General features: G+C 45.5%; 1 protein-coding gene across 2 annotated transcripts in view; it reads left to right on the top strand.

Moving 5' to 3' along the window:
* KIAA0232 (KIAA0232 ortholog) overlaps positions 1–20,361 on the top strand; it is a 397,277-nt gene that overhangs the window by 187,200 nt on the left and 189,716 nt on the right. For both annotated transcript variants that reach the window (XM_078678507.1, XM_078678506.1), the window contains exon 5: positions 11,469–11,544. In XM_078678507.1, coding sequence (XP_078534633.1) covers positions 11,469–11,544 — 76 coding nt within the window. The remainder of the gene's footprint in view (positions 1–11,468; positions 11,545–20,361) is intronic.

A 20,361-nucleotide genomic window follows, 5' to 3' on the forward strand; every position in this document is an offset into this window, starting at 1 on the left:
AGGGCAGCCACATGGAGCAGTGTCCATACTTTCACAAAGCATTACTGCCTGGACTCTTTGAGGAGCGAAGCGGCAGTAGGACAAGCAGTCCTGAGGAATCTTTTTCAATGAGAGGTGTGCTTTCCCTTCTATCCCTCCTTCCTATGATTGCACATTTTGTATCATGTTTTTTTACGAGGTATAATATATATATATATATATATATATATATATATATATATATACACACATATATACACACAGTTATGCTGTGACTTTGTAATACACTTGTAGCAAAATGTGCACTGGTGGCTTACTGCTAGCTACTCTGATACAAAGCATGGAAATCTATGAAAGTTCCAATACTGGGGCAAGAAAACAAGTTCTATGAAAGTTTCCAATACTGGGGAACCAAAGTTACATGTAAGTAACTTGTTTTCATACAATGTATAGAAAATCCTTGAAGTGTGCTGAAGAGGCCGCTAACTCAGTCACCTCTGATGGCTTATCCGTGGGATAAGATTTCCTTTCCTGTCGCACCTCTAGCTCCCCATGAAAGAGTGTTGATATCCAAGGAAAGGGCCACACGGTATTGCACTTAATACACATTGTCTCCCTCAGGAGCTGCCAGAGTGCTTTGCAGTGTATAGAAAAGTACAGTGTTTGTGGGACTTTGGATTGCGTTCAGTTAGCTGGTATTTTAGCAGCTGGTACAGTTAGGAAAGTAGTAAAATAAAAACATACGTGCTGCTATATCTCGCGAGACCCCCTCTCCACAGAAGTGCACGATCGAATTACGGGTACCTTTGAACTTTCCATTGAATGGATTTACGTCACTGGGTGCATGTGTGGTAAGGGCACAGCACAAAGCTGATGACGTTTTGTCTTCTTCCAATATTTTTAGGTTGAGCCTGGCATTGGAGCACGCATGTGTTTCTCGCCTGCGAGAGTTTAACCCCTTCGCTGCGAGGGTTAATCCCCCGCTGTGCTGGGGGGGCGCGCACAGCACCCGCATGCTCATGACGAGCTGAGCTCATCATGAGGCACGGCGCTCCGGTGCTCATGACGAGCTCAGCTCGTCACAGGTGCATTACCTGCCGTGGAACGCTCAGCACAGCAGGGGAATTATCCCCGCATGCGAGCGTTCCACGGCTCATGACCAGCTGAGCTAGTCATGAGCACCGGAGCGCCGTGGCTCATGACGGACAAGCGGAGGTTAAGTAAACCGTATGAAAGAAGGGGACTTCAATCCACGCCCCTGTGTCTCGACCGTTTCCAATTGGATTTAGTTGTGATTAATGTTTTTTCCGTGCTTTTGGTTTGCTGGCTGTCACTTTTGTTGACACCCTTGCAGTTTAGTGATGCTGCCCATCGTGACCTGCGCATCTGTTTTCACTCAGCCCTTGTCACAGCCAGCAACCCAGAAGCACGGAAAAAACATTAAGGGTGACCTCTTCACGGCAGACTTTTCTTATCTGCTTGTTCATTTAACAAGCAGATAAGAAAAGTCTTCACAAGGGCTGTGAAGCAGAGAGCCACGGCGCACAGTCATTCCGAGGGCATCTGTTCCCAGCACCCTGCCCCTCAGTGTCCTGCATGAATGCAGAGCTAACTAAGGTAGATTGTCTTGCCAGTGTTGCAACCTCCAAGGTAAATAAATGTTCTCAGGACTACTCAACCCCAACGGACTCGTTTATTTTTAGGCACGCGTAATATTCTCTTATGCTGCAAAGATCTACTGGAACCCAATCACCTACAGCGCCGACTCGGTAACTCATCATTTCCGCATGATAAAGTAAGTGCCCTTAACTTGAGCAGGGCTGTCGTTCTCCTTCCAGCTTCAGTAGACACCATTCCCACCAATCAGATCTTATCAGCAGGCGCATTAACCCATGAGTGTTCAGTGCAAAAGCTTCCATTCAGAAGTTCTTCAGTTTCTCATGGGAGGCTGTGGATCCTGCCTTGAACAAGGTTTGGTCCACTTAGAGTGTGTTCGCACAGTCCTACAGCCAGTTCCCCCTCACTAGCACCAGAATATGGCTTAACGGCCAGAGCAGCCGACCTTGAAGCTGGGGAACCAGGATTGAGTCTGAGGGAGGTATAAGCATCCTGTGATTCTGGGCACATCACCGTGCCCAACAAAAAGGAATGTGCCGGTCTGTAATGCAACTGGCGCTCATTTAAAGCGCTCAGATACCTTTGGGTCGAAAATGCTGGTACTATACACAGCAGAGCTTTGTTTAATTCCCAAAAAGTCAGAAGCACAGATGTTTTAATACTAAATTCTGCTTTTTAAATCCCTCACATATTACAGAGGCCTCTTCAGTAGACCCCCAGTCCCCCCACCAAGGCCTGCACACCGTTCCCACCAGCGCCTGCACCCTGTTCCCCTCTCACTACCAAATTGTGTACACACCGTCTGCTTGCCAGCTCTCCATACAAGGGCTTAATTTGACCCTGTGTTTGCCGGTTTTCTCATGACCAAAACATATTAAAACATAAAAAAAGTGGCTAATATATATGGTATGTTTTAGTGCATTTTATTTGTGCAGCGCCTCACTCTCTTCATACAGAGGTTATCAGCTGCATTCCTTGTTGGTTAGAGCTTTCACTTCTCTTTTGCTCATCTGCTACTGGAATTTATGGCCTTTCCAGGGGCTGCTGTCCTGGGTTAAACTAGTATCCTGTTACTAATTGTTTTCCGCCTGGCTTTTCTTTGAAATGCTTGTTGTAATTGAAAGCAGTCCCCAAAGAACCTTTTTCATCACTGTTTTTGTCCAACTTTATTTAATAATAATACACAGCAGAGCCATGTGCCATGTTTTACAACAGCAGTCATGAACATGTTGTCCTGAGCACAAACATCAACTCAAAGAATGCCTGCAACTTCCCTCTCGCAGTTGTTTCAACAGAAGGTACTCACGGTATGCTATAGGGCAGGTGTGCAACACGCCGCATTCTCCATACAGGGGCTTAATTTCACCCTGTGTTTCATGGTACGCTTATTACCTAAACATAAAAAAAATACGGCTAATATGTATGCTATGCTGTAGGGCATTTATGCAGCACGCCACTCTCTCCATACAGAGGCTTAATAGCTGCATTCCTCGTGTGATGTTAAGCACCGGCTTCTTGCTGCGCAGTGTTTTGCTTGATTTTAAGAGATGATGCGTTATGTTGGCCAGAGTGATGTAGTAAGCGCTATATAAAACGCAACGTCATGGTGTTATGTAACATTATGTAACGCAGTCATCACTGTCCCATTCATTCCCGCCCACTGGCTTAGTAACCAGGATGCTGCAATACTGTCAGTGGGACAGTAACTGCACTCCTCAGCAGACCTACAATACGCTCAGTGGGAGAGTACCTGCACTTCTAAACAGACCTGCAATGTTTTCAGTGGGAGCGTACTGGCACTTCTCAGCAGCCCTATCATGCTTTCTGTTGGATTGTAACTGCACTTCTCAGCAGACCTGCAATGCTTTCAGCTCAAAAGCACTTCTCAGCAGACCTTCGGTGCTTTCAGTGGGAGGATGCCTTCATTTCTCGGAAGAGACACTCATTTCACCAGGAGCACTGTTTGGCATAGGCAGTAGGTCTGGATTTAATATGCTACCGCAAATACAGGCATGCACCACTATGCCCCAGGGGCGTAACACAGGCCCCGCATCCCCTGTGGTGCGGGGGGGGAGCCTGAGCTGAAAGGGCCCCCCTCAGCACAGTACTAAGGCCTTAGAGCTCCAGGTTAAACCTGGAGCAGGCCTCTCTGTGTACCTTGCAGGGGGGCCACCTCCGCTTTCGTTACACCACTGCTGTGCCCAGATGACTCTTGTTTTGTCTCGGAGTAACCTGTCTCCTCCCGTTCCTTTTAAAAAAACAAGCATTTGCAATGCAATAGTTGCACATTTGGGAGATTTTAAGCTATTGGCACTGTAAATGACAATGCCTTTTATGTTTTAAAAACCAACACGTAAAGAAAAGGCATTGCCATTTACAATGCCAATAGCTCAAACTCTCACAACTGCGAGGCCTATTGCATTGCAAATGCTTATTTTTTTAAGCGATACAATAGTTAAAACATTCTGACTGTGACTCGTGCTGGTCGAATAAAGTCACGGTGAGGAGGATGGGAGTGTCATTGAAACACATCAATTCCTTTCTGTGACGACATTCACACGGGATGTCTGTTCCCTGTCCCACACAATACTCCAAGATCATGTATTCCCAGCTCTGCGGGTTAGCTGGGATTCAGGCATAAAACTGGGCAGTGCCTGTGAGGTATTGGTCCGACACCTGGTGTGCAGCAGAGAAGGGTCGTGTCTCAAAACGCAGTCTGCGTTGGGGCCTTCTATGGTCCCCATTGAACCCTTCTGAAACAATAAGTGTGCTATACTGCTCTTAATGGGCCATCCAGTGTAGAGAAAGCGCAGTTCTGTTTGCTAGATCCTGCATCTCTAAACAATCACCCACAATAGACGTTCCTGATTGCTGCTTCTTTTGATGCCAGCTGAGGGTGTGAGGTGCTGTAGTATGACATCATGAGTCTTGTCTGTGTCTTACAGGGACCATCCAGTGAAGAGGAAGCGCAGTTCCCATTGTTCAGATCCTGCATCTCTTACAATCACCCACAATAGACGTTCGAGAATGCAGCTTCCTTTGATGTCAGCTTAGTGTTTGAGGTGTAGTGTGACATAATGAGTCTTGCCAGTGTCTCTTAAAGGGCCCGTCCAGTGTAGGGTGGTCTATTTACATACAGAGCAAAACTCCTGAAGCACATTCTCCGCACCAGTGGCAGTGTGTGCAGTTGGGGGTGGCTCTTGTTGAAGGCTACATTCCTGTGTGCCCTGAAATCACCACCTTATTGGTATAAAAAAGTGAGTCGCAATGGATTGCACGCAGCGCGCACACACACACACACACACCATACAAAGTGCAAGATGCTGAGTCAGCAGTATTCTAATAACGGAGCCTCTCCTTACGCTCAGCACTATTCTTCCTCTCCGCTAGGACCGCTCTCTTCGAACTCTGAGTATACTCTCAGTGCTTGGCCGGCCGCCCAGGTTTAGCAGTTGCACAATCCAGCTCCACTGATTGGCCTCCTGACGGCTGAGTCTCAATGAAGTGAAGTGAAGTGAGCTGGGCGTGGCCTAAGTAGGCTGGACCCGGGTGGGACTGCTGAGAGCACGCCCCCGAGCCTGGCAGTGCCCTGAGGCGAGCTGAGAGAAAGAAGCAAGAGCTGCACTTTTTAGCCCAAGACCCATCCTCACTACCAGTATTCTGTAGGTAGGTGTGTGTGTGTGGGGAGGAGGGGGGGGAGGGGTGGTGATTGTGCTGGAGAGAATAATAATATATTTCGTTTTATTTGTAGATGCCGAAACAGCATGTCCAAGTGGCAATAAATATCCCATTGAGTTTCCCACTTGAATTGTACTTTAGCATTAATAAGTATGATTATCCTAGGGGTAATAAGGTATTTCAGAAGGATGGGAATAGTGTTTCTGTTGCTGCCGCATTTATTTCCAAACCAGGATGGCTCGTAAGAGATGGCAGGGTTTCGGGACACCAATGCGATTTCACGAACGCTATTGAAAAAAAAAACGCCTGCGAGTGGTGCGCGCGTGCCACAGCGAACATGTGGTTTCCATTATCACGCCGTGTCTGGGCACGATAATTGAAACCACACGGCCTTTGGTGCGCATGTCAGACACCAATAGGCCATGGACGGAGCAATGCACCCGCCTTTGGCCTATTGCGTGCTGTCTTTCAGAAAAACACGCACGCAAAGGCCAATCACGGAAGCCAAAAGGAAAAGCACACGCACGAGCGTGTGCGATTCCAGGCTCCGAATTGGAACCCCACACAAAAGGGCTCTCGCTGCGCGAGCCCTAAAAATGCACCAAATGTAGGAATTTCGAAATGGGTATGCTGTTTCACATTCTACAACTTTATCCAAGCTACCTGAAGCATTTGTGTGGTATATACATATACTGTACACAAATGGAAAACGTTATTTACATTTAAAAATAAATTTTGGGGGGGTTTCAGAATCACTTGTTTCTCACTGGAGGCATGAAAGTAGCCAAACAACAGTATGGAGATTTATGCAAATCTACAAACTCCTTTTTCGAACCGGGAAAACATATATGTAATCTGGAGTGAAGTCTAGGCTCTTCTGTGGGCTTGGGTTTCAGAGAATACGATAAAGAGTAATTGGAGGAAGCTGCAAAAATTAAAAAATATTTTGAAAGAAAAGCAATAGTCTTAACCTAATAATCAATGGTCCGAGCGTGTGCAATATGTGAATCTGCTACACAATAGGCTGTAAATTGATTATCTGTAAGTATTAATTTCAATTCTCTTCGAACGCATAGATGTTTTCTTGCGTATAAAGAAAGTCTACTATAGCAGAAATTATCCAGTTAAGATGTGTTTCAGATATTAATGTGTTTACCACTCAGTATCAGCTGATTGAATGTGTTGTAAAGTGAGTTCTGGGTTTCTGATGTCAGTACTGACCTGTTTCAAAATGTACAGGTCGATTCAGGAGACCCATGATGGGGACTTTGTCAGGGATAAAATATGTTTTCTAATGTTTGGATAGTCAAAAGAAGTTGGATTTAACTTTATTCTATTTCTCTGCAAATAATGGTAATTCTGATAGTCTCCTGACCATTGATTCTTCACCTTGTGAATTTCCTCAGGAGCCAGGGTGGGTCCAGTAACTTTTCAACAATTTCCTCACATGTTCACAGGTTGTATCGTGCATCTCCGCATTGGATGCTCTCCACTCTGGGTAAGACATTGGGGCCCCATTAATGAGCCACTTCTGAGCACTGATGTCAGTTCCTTTCTTTCTGTATCGTGCTACACTGCTCTGAAGCTAACCGTGCCACTGGCCCATGCCAAGCAACCTTATTAACTTTAACATTTTGACATTAACACTTTGACATTCGGGTGGGCACATAGGCGAAAACAGGATCTTGCCTTCCATTAATTAGACCAGTGGCGAGAAGACCTTGGCTTGCCCCTGGAGACACAGACATTTTGCACAAGCATCCCACCCAATAGAGCTTGGTGGTACAGGCATCGTCAGGTCGCCTAGACCCTAATACTTTTTCTACCACTCCACCCAACAGGAAGTCCATTTGCAAAACAGGTGTTCTCTGGTATGAGTCTCGCCCTAAGGTCCCTTAATACCTCATGCTTCCTAGGCAGGTACCTACCTATGTTGTGGGACAGGGTGACAGACGTTTTGCCAGCTGTCCCGGAAGACATTAGACCGACTTTGCGGCAGCTAATTTTGGATGGGCAAGACTCTGCAAAGTACCTAGGCCAGTCTGGAATACATTTGGATGTGAAACAGTCCTTTATGGACATGCCCTTTGATGGCTTAGAATATTTTGGAGTGAAGGCCGACTCGGCACTAACGATTTAAAGAGAACAAGGTCACCACCCGTTATCTGGGACTAACTCAACCATTTCGGCAGTTTTTCTAACAGTAGTGCTAGTTTCAAGGCTTCATCAGGGGATATCACCAGAGATGCCAACAAATGCCTCCGCTGCAACAACCATCGCAGGCGGGGATCAGAACGACAGCTTCCAGGGCCCTGGCCAACAGCTTACAGGCCCCTGACCAACAGCATAGAGTGCCTCAGGGACATCATGTTACCCAACCTAGACGCCTCTGCAAAACCACTTTGGATTGGCTAGTGGGAAGTCGAGTCATCTTTTACCTATATCAGAGTATCTCGTTACGGTTAGACCAATGGGTACTCCAGATCCTGGAGCATGGGTATTAATCCCCCCCCCCCCCACCCCCCCTTCATAAACAAAAAAAATTTTATTTAAAAAAAATCCTAAAACATTTATAAACATATTAAAATGAAATCCATAAAATATAGAGCCCTTACCTCAAACACTTACCTTAGTAATCGTAATGGCATATGCGTTGTAATGGCAAATGCGTTGTAAAGGATGTATAGGAAAGGCATTACAATGTAATGCCTGCTTTGTAATGGAGGTTTCCCCTTCTGAATATACCACCCACACCACAACACCTCCTGGATTTCCGCTTGTCCGTGGACAAGTTCAGTTTCTATGGCTAAATGAGCAATAAAGAGGGTGCCGGCATCAGAGATCGGGACTGCTCCCACTAATTTCTGGTGCTGAAGAAGGATAGAGGCCCATCCTAGGCTTTTCACCCTGCCTTAGCCTGGTTAGGCTAGTCCAAGTGCTGTCTGCGACTGTAACCGGTAGACTGGATGGAAGTGCTAGACTTAAAGGACGCATACTTTCACATTTCTGTTTGCTGCCTCGCAGGTATTACCTGCCTTTCAGGTGGGCCATGAGGAAGTTCTCTGTACTCCCATTCAGCCATATTAGTGCACCTCAGGTGTTCACCATGGTGATAGTGGTGGTCGCAGCCCATCTGCTGGGAGGTTGGGAATACTAGTTCTCTCATGCCTCCTTGACTGGCTACTGAAGGCGGGCTCACCTTAAACAGATGTAGGCCACTTGCCCACTACGGCCAACCTGTTGACTTAGTTAGGATTTTCCATCAAAATGCCGGAGTCGCACATAAATTGGAGAGAGGATTTTTCAAAGCCATCCCTCCACCTCATGTCCCGGGCATTTGAAATATGTTCCTGATGTAATGAGTGCAGATTCTCACAGGCAACACAATCACCATGTGGCGTTGCATCAAACTGGGCAACATGGGATCATGGGCTCTGAGCCAGGGAGTCCTGCGTCTCCGGAAGTGGCTGAACACTCTGCATTTCCCTGACTGCACAACACCTGGCATGATTTTTAAACATCCGGACGGACAAACTAAGCAGACCTTGCCCAGCAGTTTACAAATGACAATTACACACTAAGGTGGCACAGGGCAACTTTCAGAAATGGAGTACCCGTACCCTTTGCCAACGCAGAGAACGCATGTTGGGGTTCCCAAGGCAGTCCTCCCTCAGATATGCTTTCTGCCAGCATTCAGGGTCACGATTTGTGTGCGCCTTACCGCTACTCCCTCTTCTGCCTAGAGTCCTGAAAAAGATTGAAAGTCTGGGTTCAAGTAATCCTAGTAGTTCAGGACTGGGTGAGGAGTGTTTCAATCAGAACTTGTTGCCTCTGATCCGGGTGCCCCTTCAGGAGGACCTCCTTTTGTAGCAGCAGGGCCAAGTTATGCACCCAAACCTGCATAACGTACACATCTATGTATGTAGATTGACCGGCGGCATCTGATGGCTTTTGATCTACCTTCTGAAGTGATTAGTGTTATCTTGGCAGCCAAATGTACATCCACAAAATCAGTTCATGCAGGATGCTGGTAGACGTTTTTTGCTTGGTGTTCCTCCCAAACCTCCAACTTCTTCTTGTCTCCAGCCCAGCAAGACCTTGCTGTAGCAGCAATAAAAAGTTACCTTTAGGCCTTCCAACGTTTCCCTAATCAGCAGTTGAATTTTAAGTCACTTGTTGTGATGTGTTTTTGGAAGAGCTATTCCGCATGTTCCCACCAACACTGTGATGCCACAGTGGGACATTAATTTGGTATTCATCTACCTGATGTGCACTCTTTTCCAAACCCATACTCATTTGTCATCTTCCCTTCTTACCATCAAGACCACATTTTTTTTTGCATTGACATTGGCCAGACGAGTGAGTGAACTACAGGCTTTGTTAGTTCCACTATATAAAACTTTCTTTCAGTACAAATTAGTCCTTGTAACAAAAGCGGAATTCCTGCCCAAGATAGTAACACACTTCCATATAGGGCAATCCATCACTTTGCCAGTTTTCTGTGCACCGCCTCACCTCTCCAGTTTGGAAGAAAGGCTCCGCTGCCTTGTCGCTAAGAGTGAGCTTAGCTTCTATGTAGCCATAATGAGACTACAGACAGGATGATAAACTTCTGCAGTTTGTCTGCAGCTAAGAAAGGCAAAGCAGTACAAAAGAGGACCATCTCTAGATGGATTGTAGTATGTATCCAGATCTATCATGGGTTTACCAAGAAACAGCCCCAAGAAAGCTTGCAAGTTCCCTCTACCAGAATGACTTAGGAGGATCGCTACCCTGAAGTGGTCAAGGATATTGCATGTCTCCATGACCTGGAGAGTTGTGCTGACGGGAGCTTAGTCTGCTGGCATGGTCTCCCAATCCGGACATGTCAAAGGACAGAGACGATAAAGTTTGATCCACTGGTTCTCCAGGTTAGGTGTTGGGCACAAGGTTAGCAACCCTGTCCCATAAACAAAACAAAAAACATTTGTTACAGATTCCAAAATGAGAACCACTAATTCTTCTAGGCACAAGGTACTTCCTGGGTCTCTGCATGAGACATGCCAGTAGTCAAAACTGCACGGAAACTACTGACAGGATGACAGGTTCTGATTTCCAAGTGCAAGAACAGAATCAGGTTCTGAAAAGTACGGACTATGTATGATACTGGAAAGTTTGCTCAAGTAACATCTGAGATGAGGTGCTACAACCTACACATCTTGGGTGTCCGCAAAAGTAAGTGGACTGACCTACAAGAGTGAAGGCTTCTACCACTGTGCTGGCGCGTTGTGTGCCAGTTCTGAACATTAGCAAAAAAGGCAAATGATGGACGTAATGATGAAGAAATCAAACATTCACTCACAGATCTGGGTTTAATCCATAGTTTTTTGCTCACCATACCACCCCACTTTGGACCCAGCCATATGTAAATCAGTCTTGACACTGCTCTCCATGAGAACAGTCCAGCCCGAACTGCCAGGCCAGGTCGTTCCTGGATTTGAAACCAGCACCCTGGGAGCAATTTCAGGGTATCACGGCTCGTCAGCCAGGCCAGGGTTACAAAGGCAAAAAGAACAATTAATGTACGGAATACTGAACAAATCAATCATTCCCACCCCCTGAGTCACAAAACTGAGTTTAATCCAACGTTTACTGCTCACCACGCCACCCCAATTTGGACCCTGCCATATGCAAATCAGTCTTGACCATGGCCCCCATGGGAATAGTCCAGCCCCAACTTTCAGGCCAGGTTATCTTGTTTCCCGGAATTCAAGAAAGGGACTCAAAAACCTGGCTTTTCTACTGAGCCCAGCAAGAACCTAGTACTTGGATATCTTCACAGGTGATTTGCCGCACTTTACAAATCCCGATTGATTGATCTGCACACTGCAGTATCTGATTTGCAAAGTTCAGTGTCTGATGGTATTGACACAACAGAAACAAACTGACCTCTGCGCACGAAGGTGGTGGATTTCTAGGGTCGTCTACGTACTATCCAGAGTGGGGCAAATAACTACAACATCTGTCACACACAAGGGAATAGCTAGCAAAAGTTTCACGGTTCAGCTTGGGGCCTACGGAAATTCACAAGGTGAGGAATCTAAGAGTCGATACTCTGTATTAGAAATTACTTTACCGAAGGTGAGTAACTTGTTTGTCTCTTCTGTCTCATTCTTTCAAAGTGGTATAAACATATGAATATTCTTTCCTGGCAGATGAGAAAATTGGAAAAAGGTTTGACGGATCTCTGTCTCCTGATACTTCTTCTACAGTGAAGAATCAAGTGGAAATGTGAGTAAATGTTGAGCCGCACTTCAATTTCGATGGTGAATTGAAGTGTTTTAACCATCCACAATACATCTTTCCAACTCTCACTCATTCTATATATGTTCCAGTTTGTGTACTAGTATCTAAAGCAAAGATAAATATCACTCATCTGAAGCAACTAAAGATATGTTACCTTGATTAGGTTGCATATCATTTGTTTGCTAACTTTTATTGAACAAGTTCACATCTTCAGTGAGCATTGAAAGAAATGTGCTTAACTCCAAATCCGACAAGAACATATATAGAAAGGGTGCATTGTCTGTTTCCTATATTTTTTTTTATCCTAAAAAGATAGTCCATCTCTCAAGGCATTTTTGAGTTCTTACCAGCAAAATGCTGGCATCTTGCTGTGACTTTAAAACCCACAGAAAATGTTTAGCTTTAATCTAGGGCTGGAATTGTTTAACAGATTTTGTAGTGTGGTGGACGATAAGCTATTTTACTTGCATCAGAAAGTTGTAGTGGTTTCATTCAGTGCTCATTTGATTACTGGCTGATGGTATGAACTTATTTTGCAAGCAAACTGCTGTTGACCTAATTAATCTATCAATTCTGTACCTTTTTCCTTCAGATGAGTTTTTTGCGTAGAACGCTTCTTTTATATTACTCGCTAGCAAAAGCCTATTTTTTTGTTTTGGAACACCTAATGCGGTGTTAAACATGGTAGTTAGAATAATACATACACAAAGATCATTATGAATTTATAGTTGTTTCAACCATAATTTTAAGAGTAAGGTGAAATAATGTCACTAGTTAGATTGTCTGTTAAATCAAAGGTGAGATCATGAGCATTAAGTTTGGTGTGAGTTTGGATGGCAGATGTGCGAGCTATAGTTTGGGAGCAAACCATAACTAGGAATTTAAGACTATTTTCAGTGGGGTTTTTTCTGTAACCACTGTTATGACTCAGCAACTGGGGCAAGTACACATCTCTGTACTTGACTCTCAGGGTAGCAAGGGCACACAATCAAAGAATTCAGTGATCAAACAGATCAATTTTTGTTTAAATGAAAGTGATCTCCTAGCAAAAGGAAATACCACACTGTTAAAAAAAAAAGAGATAGTTACACAGTTATACTTTCATCTACAATCCCTAGTGAAGTGCTGTAGCTCCTTTGGTGTTATCAAAGACAAGGGTCCTTAGCTTACATATTTTGCAAGGAAAAAGATAAAATATAGACCATGATAGGCAACTATATGTGTCACTGTCCAGCCGGACAGGATATTTTATTTTCAAAAAATAATAATAAGACTTGTAGTTCAGAGATAATTCAACAGGCACAATCCTGTACCAAGGCAATTCAGAGAACATACAAGGTGTTCGAAAGTTTTAAAGCAGGCAAAAAAAGAGAAATGAGCAAAATTGGCCACTTTTAAATCAGTGTTCAATTGAAGTAGTGCCAAAGAAGGCACCAGACACAACAGAGTTTAACATAATAGTTTGGTTGTGAAGGTGCTTTACAAAAGTCGACGTTTCGATCCCCTATGCTCAATTGTTTGGGATCATCATCAGGACTGACATATTATACAGCTTTTGCCTGACAATTTAACATACAAGAAATTTTACCGCCTGTAAGAAGGGGAGAAAAAGAAAGAGGTAGGTAGCTTTAGAAAGTTATGTACTCAACCTAGAAAGCAAGAAAAGAAAATTGCTCCTGAATGTCCGAGTGTTTCAGAGGACCATTACACTTATTCGGATTCGACTTAATTGTGCCTAATATATTGTGTTCCACTCGTGAGGGGCCGGTCGGAGTGAGTGTGACTTATGTGACTGTGTAGAGAATCACTCTCCTGGCTATATACAATTTGAAAAATTACTATTTCTCTAACCATTCAGCCTTTGTGGATCAACAATTATTTGTCCCCTCGGTGGAGAATCACTCTCCTGGCTATGAACACATTTGGGAAAATTACTGTTTCATTACACATTGGGCCTTTGTTGATCACCCATTATTTGTCCCCTTGGTGGAGAATCACTCTCCTGGCTATGAACACATTTTGAAAAATTACTATTTCTACTCATTAGATCTTTAGGGATTATCCATTATTTGTCCCCTTGGTAGTACAATGAAAACAAAAACGGGCCTGTTTACGTTTATGCTATAAGCTTATGTCTGGTTTAGAAAACAGATTTAAATAGTATTCCTTAACATGCACCTACACCCGTTATGTGACGCGGCTAGCATGCATCGGGTTGCAAGCGCGGGTTTGTACAAAATGAATGACTTACCCTGAAAGGGGTTAATTAGACCCTATTCAGACAGGTGGTGTTTGTGCCGACCTGAAATGGAAAGGGGGGGATGGTCAAGGAGAGCCCCGTGCGGGAGCGGAGGCACGAGTTCAGAGCGCGGCGCTGGCTAAGGTTTACCTGGGCGCAGTCCTTCCGAAGTAAAGACTTCTGTAGGGATAGCGTGGGGCAGGTTAGAGTAACCGGATAATCCTAAGGGAAAAAGGGGGGGGGCGGATCAGTACCGCGTCAATTTACACAGACTGGGTTTAAAGTCCGTAGCGGTCCGGGTTTGTGCGAGTCTTACCGTGCGGAGGGTGTTGCAACAATCTGCAGTACCGGAGCTGGCGGAGCGATGTCCTTCTTTCAGCTACCGTCTTCGTCAAGGACACGTACTTAAGTACAGTAGTGCCTATGGGAATTGGAAAGAGAAGATGGAACGGCATTGGCCTCCATCTTGGTGAGGGAATGCATGGGCATTCGGTCGCGCCATTTTGGGAAGGGAATTCACGAGTGTGAAACAGTGTACAATATTTACATTTTGGTGGTGAATTAAAGTGAGAGTTGATTTAGTGAATCGTGCGGGCGGCGCTTACGTGGGTGACTTAATAAAAGCATATTTACAATATTTACATTCGATTATATTAATTAAGGCAGCCAATATCTCGTTCTCAAAGACACAACAACAGAATGAACCCAATGAATTATAGTTTGAACAGCTGATTATTCATGTGGGCAACCATGGCATGCAGAGGGTAATTGTTGTACATTTGATGTGTTACAATTGGAGAATGATTCGCATACATTACAATTTCCGCATGTATGCGAATTCACGGTGGAGGGTAAAAAATTCACGCACCAAAACACCACGTATGAGAGACGATCATTCTCCAATTGTAACACATCAAATGTTATTTATGCAATTGAGTGCCCTTGCCCTAAACTCTACGTGGGTCAGACGACACAGAAAGCGAAGACCAGGATCTGCCAGCACAGGAGTCGAATACGCTGCAGAACGGCGAACGCTCCCCTAGTGGACCACTACATCAACTTTGGACACAACGAAAACGATATTAAATGGACTATTCTCAAGGTAATAAAACCCCCCCCCAAGAGGTGGGAACATTGGTCAACTGCTGAACAGGGATGAACTCAGGACTATGATAAAATTCGACACTATCCAAAATGGCCTGAATCGCCTCGAAGATTGGACTAGTCTTCTATAATTGCACCGAAGGTACAACAATTACCCTCTGCATGCCATGGTTGCCCACATGAATAATCAGCTGTTCAAACTATAATTCATTGGGTTCATTCTGTTGTTGTGTCTTTGAGAACGAGATATTGGCTGCCTTAATTAATATAATCGAATGTAAATATTGTAAATATGCTTTTATTAAGTCACCCACGTAAGCGCCGCCCGCACGATTCACTAAATCAACTCTCACTTTAATTCACCACCAAAATGTAAATATTGTACACTGTTTCACACTCGTGAATTCCCTTCCCAAAATGGCGCAACCGAATGCCCATGCATTCCCTCACCAAGATGGCGGCCAATGCCGTTCCATCTTCTCTTTCCAATTCCCATAGGCACTACTGTACTTAAGTACGTGTCCTTGACGAAGACGGTAGCTGAAAGAAGGACATCGCTCCGCCAGCTCCGGTACTGCAGATTGTTGCAACACCCTCCGCACGGTAAGACTCGCACAAACCCGGACCGCTACGGACTTTAAACCCAGTCTGTGTAAATTGACGCGGTACTGATCCGCCCCCCCCCCCCTTTTTCCCTTAGGATTATCCGGTTACTCTAACCTGCCCCACGCTATCCCTACAGAAGTCTTTACTTCGGAAGGACTGCGCCCAGGTAAACCTTAGCCAGCGCCGCGCTCTGAACTCGTGCCTCCGCTCCCGCACGGGGCTCTCCTTGACCATCCCCCCCTTTCCATTTCAGGTCGGCACAAACACCACCTGTCTGAATAGGGTCTAATTAACCCCTTTCAGGGTAAGTCATTCATTTTGTACAAACCCGCGCTTGCAACCCGATGCATGCTAGCCGCGTCACATAACGGGTGTAGGTGCATGTTAAGGAATACTATTTAAATCTGTTTTCTAAACCAGACATAAGCTTATAGCATAAACGTAAACAGGCCCGTTTTTGTTTTCATTGTACTACCAAGGGGACAAATAATGGATAATCCCTAAAGATCTAATGAGTAGAAATAGTAATTTTTCAAAATGTGTTCATAGCCAGGAGAGTGATTCTCCACCAAGGGGACAAATAATGGGTGATCAACAAAGGCCCAATGTGTAATGAAACAGTAATTTTCCCAAATGTGTTCATAGCCAGGAGAGTGATTCTCCACCGAGGGGACAAATAATTGTTGATCCACAAAGGCTGAATGGTTAGAGAAATAGTAATTTTTCAAATTGTATATAGCCAGGAGAGTGATTCTCTACACAGTCACATAAGTCACACTCACTCCGACCGGCCCCTCACGAGTGGAACACAATATATTAGGCACAATTAAGTCGAATCCGAATAAGTGTAATGGTCCTCTGAAACACTCGGACATTCAGGAGCTATTTTCTTTTCTTGCTTTCTAGGTTGAGTACATAACTTTCTAAAGCTACCTACCTCTTTCTTTTTCTCCCCTTCTTACAGGCGGTAAAATTTCTTGTATGTTAAATTGTCAGGCAAAAGCTGTATAATATGTCAGTCCTGATGATGATCCCAAACAATTGAGCATAGGGGATCGAAACGTCGACTTTTGTAAAGCACCTTCACAACCAAACTATTATGTTAAACTCTGTTGTGTCTGGTGCCTTCTTTGGCACTACTTCAATTGAACACTGATTTAAAAGTGGCCAATTTTGCTCATTTCTCTTTTTTTGCCTGCTTTAAAACTTTCGAACACCTTGTATGTTCTCTGAATTGCCTTGGTACAGGATTGTGCCTGTTGAATTATCTCTGAACTACAAGTCTTATTATTATTTTTTGAAAATAAAATATCCTGTCCGGCTGGACAGTGACACATATAGTTGCCTATCATGGTCTATATTTTATCTTTTTCCTTGCAAAATATGTAAGCTAAGGACCCTTGTCTTTGATAACAGTAACTACCCACGGTCCTCAGCAAACTAGTTGGGTTCCCTTGTGTTAATCAATAAACTGTAGCTCCTTTGGTGCCTTCTGTAAGTTCTGTTGACCGTCCCAGATGTGGCCATAGGCATTTATAAAGCCCAGGTACAGATTTATCTGGCTTTCCCCAGTCACTAATGCGTAGATTCGTTGAATGGATTGGACAAATTGCAAAGAGTTCACATGAGTCAAAAAGTCTGTTCAGCAGGCAGGTTACTCTGTGCATTCAGTCTGTTCACAGGTAAGCACTGCTTTACCAGCTCAGTTGAGCTGTTGCATGGGCAGTGGACTCTGTGAACTCATTCCTATAGCAGTGGCTTTACAGGTGCAGAGATACAGTTGCAGCTTCACTCGGGTCATAGACAATTTGCAGTGGATTCGTTCTGCTGGCCTGCAGAGGAGTGCTCGTCTTCAGCAGTTGTGGCCTCCAATGCCAGTAGCAAGCTGGGACTCAGTCACTGCATTTTTAGTCTCTGGGCCCTGTCATTAGCAGATGGTTGTCTTTGGCATTGAGACCCCCAGGGCAGATCTTGGCTTCTACTTGGGCAATCACAAAGGTTCTTCCTGAGCAGTTCCAGAAGGAAGTACAGCACCAACCTTTCTGGCCCTTGATAGGGCACCGAACGACTCAGTGTTGCTACTCTTTACTGGTTTGATGCAGTTCACAACGGACACAGCTCAGGAGAAACTCCACACAACATTGGCTTCTCCTGGCTTTACTCGCACTGGCAGTCTGATTCTTCTGGGTGTCACTCATGCAGTAAACATACTGTACTCCTCCATGATAGGCCCTACCCATGAAACTCTCAGCAGGCAGACATACTTCTAGATATTAGGCAGACCTCCAGCATGACTTGCAGACTCCAGGTGATGTCTCCTCACTTGGGAGGCTGCCAGGTATGCAGATGCCAGCCCTAGTCATATAACGTCCTTAAGTTCTTTGCGGAGCACTCCCTACCTTGAACAAGAAGCGCTTGGAACTGGAACAAAATACGGTGTGTTGAGTCCCACTTTTATGCCCTTTTTTCCAGACTGGTAATGTGATTCACTGTTCAAAGCTTCTGAACCCTTTTTAGTTAGTTCTTTTTCAAATGTCATTGTCTGGCTGTCTCTCAGGCATGGCCTTTGTTTAAGATTATGGTTATAGCAAGTAGCATTTATGCTGGCCCCAAGCTAGAGTATCCAAAACAAGGGCTTAATGAAATGAGTGTTATCTCTCCACCTGGCTGTCATTAACGTTCTTGCAGTAGTCTGAGGCAGTCAGTAGGGCAGGCCTTCCCTAGAAAGTTCCTCAAGCAATCAATCAGGAGAATTGTTAGCGTGCTACCCACCCATGAGGGTCTCAAGGCGCTGAGAGATGCTTAGCCAAAGATCCAGGTCTTGAGGGTCTTCCTGAAGGTGTTCAGGGAGAGGGTGTGTCTGTTATCCGCCGCTTGCTCGTTCCAGGTCTTGGCTGCGATGTGAGAGAAGGATCTTCCGCCGGCCCTGGCTCTGTGGATGTGCAGGGTTTCGGCCAGTGCAAGGTTGGAAGATCGGAGGTTTCTTTTGGGTACGTGGAAGTTGATTCTGTCGTTAAGGTATTTGGGTCTGTTGTTGTGGAGGCGTGGGTGAGGATTTTGAAGGTGACTCTTTTCTCCACGGGGAGCCAGTGGAGTGTTCGTAGGTGTTGGCTGATGTGTGCGTTCCGGGGGATGCTGAGAACGAGTCGAGCGGCGGTGTTCTGTATTGTCTGGAGTTTGCGGAATAGGGACTTGTTGATGCCGGTGTAGAGTGAATTGTAGAGGGAATAGTAAGCGTGCTACTCACCCATGAGGGTCTCAAGCCGCTGAGAGATGCTTAGCCGAAGAGCCAGGTCTTGAGGGTCTTCCTGAAGGTGTTCAGGGAGAGGGCGTGTCTGATATCCGCCGCTAGCTCGTTCCAGGTCTTGGCTGCGATGTGAGAGAAGGATCTTCCGCCGGCCCTGGCTCTGTGGATGTGCAGGGTTTCGGCCAGTGCACGGTTGGAAGATCGGAGGTTTCTTTTGGGTACGTGGAAGTTGATTCTGTCGTTAAGGTATTTGGGTCCGTTGTTGTGGAGGCGTTTGTAGGTTTTGAAGGCGACTCTTTTCTCCATGGGGAGCCAGTGGAGTCTTCGGAGGTGTTGGCTGATGTGTGCGTACCGGGGGATGCCGAGGACGAGTGTAGCGGCGGTGTTCTGTATTGTCTGGAGTTTGCAGAATAGGGACTTGTTGATGCCGGCGTAGAGTGTGTTTCCATAGTCCAGTACGTTGGTAATGAGTGCATGGGTGACTGTCTTCCTTGATTCATGGGGGATCCATTTGAAGGTCTTGCGGAGGGTGTTGAAGCAGCTGGAAGTGACAGCTTTGACCTGTCGGTTCATGGTGAGAGATGAGTCGAATACGATGTCGAGGTTTTTGGTGTGGTCAGAGGGGGTAGGTGGGTTTCCGAGGGTGGTCGGCCAACAGGTGCTGTCCCATGCTGTAGGGGTGGTTCCAAGGAAGAGGACTTCTATCTTTTCTGCGTTGAGCTTCAAGCAGCTGTTGGTCATCCAGATTGGGACGTCTTGCATTCCTTTCTGGAAGTTGAGTTTGGCGGTGGTGGGGTCTTTGGTGAGAGAGGGGATAAGCTGGCTGTAGTCACTGTAGGATATGATGTTGAGGCCGTGTTGTCGGACGATGGTGTAGAGTGGGGCCATGTAGATGTTGACGTGATGATCCCAGTGGGACTCCACAGGTGATTTTCGTGGGCTCGGAGAGGAAGTGTGGCAGTCTGATCCTTTGGCTTCATCCAGTGAGAAAAAATCAGACCCAGTCTAGGGATGTTCCTTGTATGCCGGCATTGTGTAGTCTGGTGACTAGTGTGCGGTGGGAGACTGTTTTGAAGGCCGCTGATAGGTCGAGTAGGATAAGGGCTGCGGAGAGGCCTTGGTTCAGGAGGGTGCGGATGTGGTCTGTGGCGGCAAGTTGGGCTGTCTCGGTCCTTGGTTGCACCTTGAATAAAAGAAACGTCTGTCCCACCCCTCAGCCCTACCAAATTGCTAACATCAGGAAGAACTAATATGCAGCCGTTTCATAACCAGGTCCTCAATGAATTTTGTATCAAACCACTGAAATTCACCAGTTATGACTACAAATGCGCACAATACATGCAAAACGTGCTGACCACCATGCCCAGAACACCCCTTTGAAATAGTCCAGAAACAAAGGAAAGAGCAAGAAATAGAACAGTTTTGACATGTGTAGTGTATCGGGCTGGGGACGCTTGCGAGCGCCACTATACTGCTTTGAGTGGCACATTTGGTTCCCTCCTTGCATACTCCTGTTTGAGCCGGTTCAGGAAGCCCATGGCTCCTGCTCGGGCACAAAACTGGACAAAGGACATAGAAGTATCCTGCCTTCTGGGAAGGACCCCTG

Source organism: Lissotriton helveticus, chromosome 2_2 (assembly GCF_964261635.1).
Source record: "Lissotriton helveticus chromosome 2_2, aLisHel1.1, whole genome shotgun sequence".
Lineage (NCBI taxonomy): Eukaryota > Metazoa > Chordata > Amphibia > Caudata > Salamandridae > Lissotriton > Lissotriton helveticus.